Source organism: Morone saxatilis, unplaced genomic scaffold, assembly GCF_004916995.1.
Source record: "Morone saxatilis isolate NCDOM2014 unplaced genomic scaffold, NCSU_SB_2.0 Contig4, whole genome shotgun sequence".
In the NCBI taxonomy this organism is placed as follows: domain Eukaryota; kingdom Metazoa; phylum Chordata; class Actinopteri; family Moronidae; genus Morone; species Morone saxatilis.
In genome coordinates this window covers 4,094,803-4,106,580 of record NW_023339984.1, presented here as the reverse complement: position 1 = coordinate 4,106,580, position 11,778 = coordinate 4,094,803, and the positions used below count along the sequence as shown (strand labels likewise).

At 38.9% G+C, this 11,778-nt stretch overlaps 1 protein-coding gene and 2 pseudogenes across 1 annotated transcript in view; all 3 read left to right on the top strand.

Annotated features, from left to right (window-relative positions):
* Window positions 1-939, top strand: part of LOC118338410 — a 1,655-nt gene extending 716 nt beyond the window's left edge. The window contains exons 4-7 of the mRNA XM_035675716.1: window positions 2-86; window positions 415-546; window positions 661-692; window positions 778-939. Coding sequence (XP_035531609.1) covers window positions 2-86; window positions 415-546; window positions 661-692; window positions 778-939 — 411 coding nt within the window. The remainder of the gene's footprint in view (window position 1; window positions 87-414; window positions 547-660; window positions 693-777) is intronic.
* A 3,362-nt stretch (window positions 940-4,301) lies between these two features.
* LOC118338239 lies at window positions 4,302-6,487 on the top strand (annotated as a pseudogene).
* A 2,802-nt stretch (window positions 6,488-9,289) lies between these two features.
* Window positions 9,290-11,778, top strand: part of LOC118338408 — an 11,860-nt pseudogene continuing 9,371 nt past the window's right edge.

Sequence of the window (11,778 nt, the reverse complement as noted above, 5' to 3'; positions counted from 1 at the left end):
CTCTGATGATGCTGGAACCTATTACTGTGTTGTGACGTCCTGTGGACATTCACAGTCTGGAAATGGGACCAGGATTATTATTCACAGTAAGATGTCACCATAAAATACCTTAATAAATAATATAAATAATAAATACACAAAACATATTTTTAACATTAACAATTGTTTTTTTACACAGTTGCACAATTGACCGTGTCCCACATACAATGCCTTTCACTTTTACTGAATGCAGACAAAAACATTGATATCATATAGTCAGCAACAAATTTTTCATAGTGAATTAATTGTGTGTGAAGTAATTTTTCAAGCAAAATACTAAACATTCTCTCAGTAAACACCGCAGGCCCTCCAATTTCAGGACTTCCTGCTTTCCTCTGTTTTGTACTGATAGTTATTTTCTTCTGTTTAACGCAGACACTGCTTGGACCAAACCAGTTGAACTGAGTCCAGCCGTTATTGCACTGATACTGTCAAACATCCTTCTTGTGATTGTGACAGTCATTCTGATATGGACTGTGTGCAAGAGTCAGAGGAAAGATTCCACAGGTATTTAAAACTACATGTTGTATTGATCAGCTCATATCTGCAGCACAGTCAGATCCACATTCTGTTACACTGTGCAGAAACTGGAATTGACTGTAGTTATCTTTGTTTCTGCAGAGGCAACTGATGAATCTTCTGAAGGCAATCAGGTAAGAGTAAGAGCACTCACAGTGTCACAGTTTAGCTGCATATGGCCATTCTGTATGACAAGTCTTCACTTTCTATTCCTCACAGACTAGTGATGCAGTTATCTATGCAGCTGTGTGTTCGACCCCCAGAGGCCTCCCCGCAAGACCAGCTACAGTGAAATACAGTGGAGACTCTGTAGTTTATTCTAAAATCAAATACTGTCAACAGAACGGAGACGTTTCATCTTCAACAAACCAGAGAGAGTGAAGATGGATGGAGCAGTGCTACATAAACAAGTTTGTAATACATTCAAAGAGCTCTTTATCTTTGCCAAATATGAACAAATCAGGAACCGGAGCACTGAAACACTTTTTCATGGCTGTAATTAAAGCTGCACTCAGCAAGTTCACATCTTTGCAGCTCAAATGGTATATTTTAATACGAAACACTTAAATGTGCCCAATTTTCAGTGATGGCCATATCTACCAGCCTACCTAATGGATTGGAAATATCTTGCATTGATCAGTGCTGCTTACTCTGGACAAAGCATTGCAGATGTTTTTTAACATTTCGATTTAACTGTATTCTTGAATTTAAATTCATCGCTTATGTTTTACTATCTATTCTCTGGAGAGCTGTACCATGGGATATACTGTAGATTTTACTGTGCTGTGATACTTGGCAAAAGGCCTGTCAGTCGACTAACATTGTAACATGGAAATAATAAACTGCTATAATTACAAATAATTGCTCCATGACAAATAACTGAATGCATTTCTGTGTCTGAATTTGTCTGGCATGCTGAACACGTTGATGTAGTTTTTCTAATTTCCCTTTGACCTGCTTTTCTTTCACGTCACAATTCTGTGGTCCCATCACCAAGTAAATTAATAGGCCAAATAACAAGTCGAGTGATTAGAGGTTGACAGCGCAGTCGGGTCCATTGTTTCAGTGTTGTGAAATGTTACCCTATATGACTGCCAGATTTGGCAAGGTTTTGGAATGGACATGGGCCAAGTTATAAGCATTTGGGCTAGATTTTGGCCAGGTCAATGAAAGACATAGTAAACCTAAGCTCCAGTAATTGGCTACACCATTGTAGAGAAATGGCCAGTATTGTGGATGTCATAGACCAGCAACTCTCATGATTAGTATCTTGGAAAAAAAGGTTAAAAATGAGCAAAGTGCCTCTTTAAGAATAATTTTCACTCACTGTTAGGCCTTTCCCACCTACAGGGAACCTGCTCCGTTCCGGTTGAAGAACCTAATTTTGAAATGTTTGGAGCATTGTGACGAAAAACATATAGGACCTGAAAAGTTGTGACCCAAAATTGAGAACCAAAGTGGGTGTGTCATATTCTATGGGTTGTTGTGCATTGTGCATCGCAATGTGTTGATGACGCCGATGATGATCACACTGGCTCGCTAGATAGCACCACAAGATTCCACACAAGTTCTGGAAAAATTTACTCACAACTTTGTGAAATGTCAAATGTAACTTTTCAAAGCTTTCAGCAACACAGATACGTTCTATTCAACTTTATTGTATGAAACAAATGGCATGAATGATGAAATGAACAGTGGTCAACTAAGTAAAATAACTAGTAAAAAGGGTCAAAGGTAATAACTATGGAAGCTTTTTAAATATTATTGCTTTACAGAATAAAAGAGGACCTCACAGGAACAAACACTGCAAATGACGAAACAAATATTATAAGCACTCTGGAGTTGCAGATTAAAAAAAGAGACAATTTTTCCCTTTCATTCTCCCACCTCCACTGGAAGCTTCACAAATGACAAACAGAAAAGGCAAGCTAACAACACAAAGCCACTACAGTGAGTTAAAAAAGGGTTCAGCTTAAAGATTTGGTGTCAAATGTGCAGTCTGTAAAGCAAAACGTGTGTGCCAAATGAAAATGCTGTCATATACAACATTGGATGCAGTCACAGACAGAGCATCTTCAAAAAAAACCCTTTGATCTATTTATACCGTCTGACCAGAAACATAAGCGGTGGGTGCAACCTTTAAACTGGGCGGCTCTCAGCATCTTTGCTGTGACTCCTGTGCTCATATGAGGTGTAAACTACTGTCAGCAGGTTTCCGCTGGTGGAAACTTAAGTCCTAGCTTGAACCCAGGAAGACCGGCTTGCGTCCTCCAGCCACAGCACACAGCAGCTCAGAGACAACCCACGAGCAGAGAGAAGTCATTTTGAAATGGTAGCTGTGTGAAATGAGGGCAGTGCAGATAACATGTACACAAATGGGAAATACAAGCCCTCACCAGGACAGGACTGAATGGGTAACACTGTGATGTGTGAGCAGCGTCTTCTTATGTTTAGACTACTTAATTCACTGTAACACTAATTGTTATGTATTATAAATTATCATATATTGTTATATAGTTTTAGTGTGTTCAGGCTCACATAGCAGTGAAAAAAGACAGAAGAAGTGACTTAATTAACATCTTTCGACCAATCAGCATTGTGTTTTTAGTCACAGTGGAAGCCGTTATAAACAGTTTTAACATCATGCAGTTAATTACTGATCATGATTATTATGTTTATGTATTTGTTTTTTGTTTTTGGAAGTCAGTTTTTATTTTTTCCTTTTCCAGATTTGTAGGTTGTAGGCCTAGGCATTGCGTTGATTTTCATCTGACTATACATGTATGCAGGGTGTGAACCACAGGGGCCAGGGGGAGTTTGGCTCCACTTAATGAAGACATGAGCTCCCCTGAAAGCACAATTTGGGGTTCTTAAAAATATGCTATTTTTACCTTGCATTTCTTATTTACTGCATCTTCTTTATCATGGATCATGCGTAAAATGTATTTTTGATGTATGATATAATTCACTTTAATAAAGATACTGGCATGCATGCTATTCGTGCCATAACCATTGCAGCGTAGTGGCACAATATCATAAACGTCACTCACTTTAACTCATATTTCAGAAATTGACTTATTGACTACTCTGTGAAACATAGGCCACCCCCCCACCACCACCATCGCCGAAAGCAATGGTATAGTTTGCACACGGTAGGTACGTATCTACGTAAACACACTTTCATCTGTCACACACTGCACACTATACATGCACCGGTGGACTCCCCCGATGTTACCCCCGTGTTAAAAAAAAAGCTGCAAAAGTCCCCTCTATGATGCTACTATGGTAGATAAAACATGATTAAGTGCCCTCTAGGACACCCTTCTAGTGGAGAAAACTTCCAGTGCACTAATAGTGCACTTAAACTGTAGAAAACTCGATGCAATATAGGGTGCCCCACATGCTAGAAAATTAAGTGGCATCCTGATCAGTTAGAAGTAGTAACATTTTGCCAGCATGCAAGAAAATCTGTCAAAATACTTTATATTATATATATCCTAAACTGTGCTTTTTATTTCTTCTCATAAAGCTATTGTCAGGTTCAAAAGTTATGTTGTTGTTATTATTGTTGCTGCGGATGAAGCTCTTATCAAGGACCAGCATGGCCCAGGTAGGGGGCACTGAAGTGTGTTCACTGTTTCCAAAACAGGACATACAATCTGATTGGCCAATCAAACACAGCCTTTTCTGTGAAGAGTGGAGATCGTGAAGAGGTTCAGTTCATTCATCACAGCATTTGAAGCATGATGACAGCTCCAAACTTTGCTTTGTATTTCACATGTCTGCTTGTGGCGAATACGGGTAAGCTGTGATTTGTTACCTCCTGTTGTTGACTATACTATACTGCGAATATATATATTAGCCTTTTTATATACTATAACCATATGTTTGCTTGTAACATGTTCATGCATTCTACAGATAATTGAAACATACTAGCATTAAATTGTGTATTTGTTTTGTTTTTTCATTTTCTTCTCAGCTGCTGGGACAGCTTTAAAACAATCATCATTACAGTTTGAATCAGCTGATGTTGGAGCTACTCTGACCTTGCCATGCTTCTGTCAAGATGATGTAGCAGTGATGTTTTACTGGTACAAACAAACTGTGGGACAGCAACCAAAGCTGGTGTCTACATTTTACAGGCACAATGACAACGGTACCTTTCATGGTGACTTTAAGAATCCACGTTTCTCCCTGGATACTGAAAACGGCAAATATCACTTGAAGATCTCAGATTTGCAAATTTCAGACTCAGCTACTTACTACTGCGTAGGGAGCAATTTATATGACTTTGAATTTTGCGAGGGCATTACTGTCAGTGTAAAGGGTTCAGGTTTGAAGATCCCAGCTTTGTCTCCATTCAGTTCAGCATCTGAAGACCATCAAGCCACCAGGAGGCTCTGTGACTCTTGAAACTGACAGTACACACTGGGACCTGTGATGGAAGAACACAGTGTTTACTGGTCAAAACCTCTGTAAGAATCTCATCCGTGACCTTTATTTACATCCAAATGAGGCAGGAATGATTCATGTGAGAAGGAACCCAACAACAAACACGCAACTCCCCGTGTCTACAACTTCCAAATGAAAATCTTGTCTCATGCTGGGACTAACTACTGTGGCTGTTTGCCTCCAATGTGACACAATACTGCTTTGGAGACGGGACCAAAGCTGGACATTGAAAGTTAGTACACCCCTTTCAACGCAGAAATATTGCTGCTCATCTGAAAATACGATTCATACGCGTTTATATTGTGTAAGTTTTTCTCACATTCCAACTGGAATTACTGGACACTGTAATCGCAACTCCACTGTAGGAGACTGAAAAGTCATGTTTGATGCAATTTCTTTTCCAAAAGTAATATCGTTGGAAGATACCCACTTCTTTGTCTAATTCACACTGCCAAGGCCCCATATTAGCTTTAAATGAAATTTCTATTCAGAATGGTATCCCTCTGTACTTACACTGAAATGGCTTTAGGAAGGAATCTCTTTGTGGCCAGCAGGAGCCAACATTACAACAACCAATAACTCTCTCAATGTACAAATGTGCATGTTAGTAATGTTTTAAGATAGACTTAAATGTACCCAAACATGTCCTTTAATCAACATTGAGATAACATCTAAAAACTCTGTAATGTCTTCCGGTGTCTGTCTCTCTACAGATGAGCCCTGTTCTTGGTGTATTTTTGAGTGGAGCTTTGGCATTCTACCACTCATCTTGGTTCTGACTGTCTCAATGTACAAGATGAACAAGAGAAACTGCCAATCTACAGGTAACTGGTACTCTTTGAAGCTGACAACAAGTATTGAGTATTGCATTTGAGTGAATGGACTTTAATTTTGTGTTCACAACCAGAGTCTACTGTAACATTTTCAGCGGCCTCTACTGCGAATACAGAGGTAAGTTTCATGTTATACTGAAAAACAAAGAATTTTAATAGTGCAGCAATATCTTTACTTTTCTTCACCTGTCGACAGGTGTCATAGGGATTTCTTTTCTTTAAATTTGAATTCTCAGAGGTTTCAGCAAAACTGGTCAACTTTGGCTGCTTTCAGTTAAATGATGTAATTGGCCAGAGATACATTGATATGTTTCTCGGATCAAACAAGGCTGTGCTATCTTTGACAACACAAATTGACAATGACAAAGATTAACAATATGTTTTATGCTATGTTTAGTTAATTAGTGCACACAAAGATTAATTTGTTTGTTTTTTCCCCCATGGCACCTGCTGGCTTCCGTACAAGTTCTTCTTGTGCAGTATGTTTTATAATAGTGATTAAACATTTTACATTTTGTTAACAGTTAAATCAAGATGCAGAGAACCTCCATTACGCTGCTTTAAGGAATCACAAGGCCAACAGATCCAGAAGACAGAGAGACAACACTATGAATGAATGTGTGTACTCCAGCGTGAAGCAGTAGAGCTGGACATGTTTCAGTTTCTGTGTAACAAGACATTTTTCATTAGGGTCATTTGATATTGAACACGTCAAGATGATTCCACCAAATTCAATGAAATATATCTACTTTCCTTGCAATAAACTAACTCTTCCTCTGAAAAAACACTTGTCTTGTTTTTGAGGGTTTCTTTGAAGTGCCACCAGTTGTGAAACACACTGATTTTGCTCCACTGAGAGTTTCCACATATCCAACCAACCTTGCATTATTGTACTCTATGTACATACACAATGCCAAAGTCATCACAAAGAATCAAAAAAAATAATGCTCTTCTTTGTAGGTTGTTTGTTGTGCATGCTGCCACAAACCCAGAGAAGTAAGAGGTTTCTTAGAACCTCTTTGCAGTGAGCAGTAAAGAGAGGAGATCTCAGACCCTTGTCATGTCTGTGGTTTCAGGCAGGATGTCTCTACACCAGTAGTTTTCATTTCTTCTCTGAATCTGACTTATAGATCCTATCCACAACACAAGTATTTAGATCCTTTGCTTAAGTAGACGCAGAGATGTCACAATGTGTAAGTACACACATAAGATCAGTTCGACCATGAGCAGTACTATCAGCCTGTGAGAGCAGTTATATAATGTCAGCTTTTGTCAAGTCTGACAATATAGCTCTTGTGATGTTCAACGGGTTTTGAAGACTGCTTTACATATAGTGGGTGGTTGACTAGAGATGTGGGGGTCTAATGAAAAGATGCTATTGAGGTGCATTGTGGGAAATGTAGTAACCTGATATACACTGTATCTGGGACTAATATCTTGTCCTCACAGGAGGAGTTTTAGCTGTGTAGTTCAGTCTTCTACACACTTTTTTGTGGGGGCAAGGGTTCCTTTATTAGACAGGACAGCTTGAGAGATTGACTTGACCACAGCTTTGACCCGAACCATTGCCCGCTGCAGCAAAGACCCAGCCGCCAGGTCCACCAGGTGAGCCTAGAGGGGTCATGTTTTGCTAGAGCTTTACACACATAACTGGAACTCAAAGCATAATTTTAAGGCAGTTTTCTTTGTCATTGTATATTTTGTGTATCTGGGAGTCTTGCACTGCCAAAACTGACACTCAATACAGTGCCTGAATGCATCTTGTGTAGACATTGAAGGTTGCTTTCAGTTAGGATATCTCAGCCATATTGTATGCAATATGTGCATTATTTGTACACACAATTTTAATGCTTCAACTGCTGCAGTTTGTATAATTTCAAGTACAGCAATTCAATCTCAGCAGTAAGTGCCTCCACCTGTGCAGAAGAGTCAACTCTACCATGTAGATATGAACCAGTGCAGTGTTCATGGATCCCACTAAGGTTTATCTCTCTATGTTGGACTCCTCAACTCCTCAAGATTTGACAAGTTAAGTTTTCAACGTTCTGTATGTTGAGGTCTGTCTTCCTTGAGGGTTTATGCATCTGGTAAGGGTCTGCCTCCCCCTATCTTGATGATATAGTCTTGCAGAACAACAGTGAGAGAGAGTATATTCTACATGCTACATCTGTGGACTGCAGACCAGTAACTCTTTTAAGTATTGTCCATTCCAGGGCAAAATGATAACCCAATATTAAGCTGCAGAGGCTCCCAGCTAGAGGTATTTACAGGTTTACTCAGTTTTGAAGAACTGAGACACGACATCAGGTCAGTTCTATGTGTTCTTAGACATATATTATTGTGGATGCGGGGTGTTTAGAATGGGCTTTCAAATTGTTATCTTTGGAAGTGTAAAACTAATTAGTTTTGTTTCTGCGTGCTAACTGCTCACACATCATGCTGCTACCTGTGTTGATGTTCTTTCTTTGTATTAGTGTCTGTTCAGGTGGACCACATTGTGCATTGGGTCAAATTATCCTCAGGTCCATTTGGATCTGTAGAGACCTCTAACAGAAACCGACCTTTTAAGCAGACTGTACAAAACAGCTTTTTTACACACTGTACATGTGTGGAAAGGATGTGGTCTCCTCTTCCTGTCACAGACTATAGGGGCAAGAAGAAAAACTGCTGAACTCGGTTTTTGTCAACATACAGCAGATATTGTTTGTGAACTAAAAGTTAAAAGACATTTTTTCAAATAAAATGATTTTTCGGGAATAAAGAAAGCAAAGTTTCTGTAGCATCCAGTGTTAAAAGCAAAGATAACAAATAAATTAATTTAATTTAGAAGAGCTACTGAAATCTAAATGGACTTGTTACTCCTTACTTTTGTCTTACCTCCATCCTTCAGTGCCCAGAGACAGCTTAGGCAGTGTGAGCTTGCTTTCTGTACATCAAGTAATTATTTATTAACTAACAATGATAGCAAAGCTTGGTTAATGTGTGCTTCGGTGTGGGTCTTTGCTTAAGCTGAGAATGTACATTTTTGTTGACAAGTTGTTTCATATTGTGTTAAAATTGTATATGTTATTTTATATTCTTGTATTTCCTAATTATGTTACTTATATTTTGATTCGAAACTCTGAAGGCAAATGTAATCATATGAGGCTGTTAGAAACACATTAAGATCTTCAGTTGAAAGAACATATAAAGTTGGATGCCCCAAATGCATCTGGTGGAACTATGTTGTAAGACTGAGGTGAAAGATTTTTTTTTTCGCTCCATTGTGACCAAACCTACTGAGCAGCCAATCATGTGAGGCTTGATACATATGATGAACCAATCAGATAGCTGACAGATTTGACATCCTTTCGCAGCACTTGGCCCTGCATGGTGAATCTGTTAAGACTGGTGTCACTGCCACTTTATTTAAGTCTGTGCAGAAGACAGCGACACACGCAGAGAAGATGATGGTCTGCCTTTTGCATATTTCCCTGCTCTGGTCTCTGTGTAAGTAACAAAAAGTCCACTTGTGTGTCTTTTCATGTGCATTTACACACATCAAAGTGACTGTATTATTTAGGTTTTTCTCATTCTTTCAGGTGGAGCACAGTTAAGCGACATCTCTCAGCCTGCTTCTTTTCAAACAGTGGAGCTAGGACACACAGTCACTATTACATGTTGCATTGATAGTGCTGTGAGAACGAGGGTATGGTACAAAGTAACTGCTGGGAGAAAACTGCAACTGGTAGCTTCAACAGATACTTTCTATAATCTGACAACTTTTAAAGAGCAATCACATCGGTATTCAGTAAAATTTGACACATTGAGCAATCATCTGAGAATATCTGCAGCAACGTGGGACGATGTTGGGACATACTACTGTGGAATGATTAACTTAAATGATGTTAAATTTGGATCAGGCACCTTTTTGATGGTAAAAGGTATTCAGTCTTTGTAGCTTATCATTCTTACCGATACTGAGCTCATTTCAGCTGAATGTGAACATCATGTTAATGATCACAGTTCATTTGATTTCTCTCCCAAGGTGCAAACATGATCAGTGACTCTGTTGTCCAGCAGCCAGAGTCTCAGTCAGTCCAGCCAGGAGACTCTGTGACAGCTTTACTTCTCCTGCCAAGCCTCAGGCTAAGTACTGCTATTAAAATTATTCTGGAGCAGGCAAAAGTTAATTTTCTAACCAATTCATTTATCCAGTATTCCACCTTTTAAATGGGGTTTTTTTTAAACTTAAGAAGTTTAGTTTAGGTATGGAACAAATTTTAAAGGTTATGTTGTTGGTTTATTTAGCATCAGGAGTGAATCTTCATGTTTTTCTCCTGTGTGTTTCAGGCTGGATCTCTGTCTCAGGTTCTAGAGTCTCAGACTGTGGAGGTTCACCTGGTGAAGATGTCACACTGCTGTGCTCCAACATTTCACAAGTCCAATCAGGCAGCTGGTTCAGAGTGACCAACCAGAAACAAACCCAGCTGTATCTCCTCTATGTACGACTTGATGAAAGGACTTCATTTCTGTGATGGATTTCAAAATGGAAAATTTAAAATGAACTCCCAACGTTTCCACTGTCTTTTCTTCAAATCAAGCAAAGTGGAATTTAAGCTGCGTGACTTCTGGACTGGTATTATCTCTTGTTGGAATTAGTACCAAGATAATGCGTACACACAGCCGTTCATTTCCACTGCAAGCGACAAGCCTTAAACGATCAAACGTAAGTTGTTGGGTATGAGTCAAAGCGCGTGCCTACCATTATATCTATTTCCTGAGTATCATGACTCCAATCTGCCAGCCTTATCCCTTTATCATATTTACAGTATCACACATTTATTGTTCCATTAGTACTTAAACAAACTAGGTTACTATAACACAAAAATAATTGTTTCAATATTGAGAATTATCTCACATTGCTCCTTAATTTTAGCTATAAGGTCGGCATATGTTACTGTAGTTATGTATGTCGAGATGTATATGAATAGTTAAGTTATTGATTCATATACGCATTCCAAAGTAACGTTCATCTGGGTTCTCTGTCTGTTGAGTAATATTTATTAGTCTCTCTATGGTTTTTTCATTGTGCAATTTTGGTTAGGACTGCTAGGAGAGCATCTCACATTCTCGACATTTCTCTCACAAAAAGCACTATCCTACTGGTGTTTCAATTACTTGCCCTCCCTGAAACTGGACCTGACTTCTGGCTTTTATTTCCTCTCACTTTTAGGTTTCTCCCGCTGGTTCTCCTTAACGTACCGGTTTGGCATCATACAGTAATAATATCACATGTAATATTATTTTACTTTCTTACAGTAAACTAATAGTGAAAACTAATTACTTATATAATTTGGCTACGTAATATTACAGGTTATCCCCACAAGAATATGAATTATGTTTACGTAATGCTTTTGTTTGCACCCCCTGTTGAAATCATTCACATTCTGGATTTGATTTTTGTAATCATGGGAGCGAAACTGGTTTGGAATGAACACAACATACTTCAGCAGCTTCGGAAATTTGACCAAACAACAAACAAAAACTGGATTTTAAATTCATTCACTGAGTCTGAATTTTAGGGGAGAAGGGATACAATTACAGATGTGTGCCGGACGCGCGCCAAGTAGCTCTCAAGAATCAGAATAAAGTTTATACCGCTTGCTCTAGGATTAATGTGTGTAACAATACATGAGTAGCAATATCCATTTCTGACTTATTTGTGTATCTCTTGCGGTGTTTGGAATTTACGAAGGGACGACTGATCGTTGAATACTGATATTTAGCATACAACCTTTGTACTGACGTGGTTGCACTCCTGGGTGAATTCCTATGGGCCCACATTCTGTCATCCTGTCGGTAGATCGACACTGTCTCTGCTCTCATCAACTTTATGCAGTTCACTAGTGCTACTTTGGTCTCTGTGGGTCTGTGTGAAACTCAGGAACTCAGA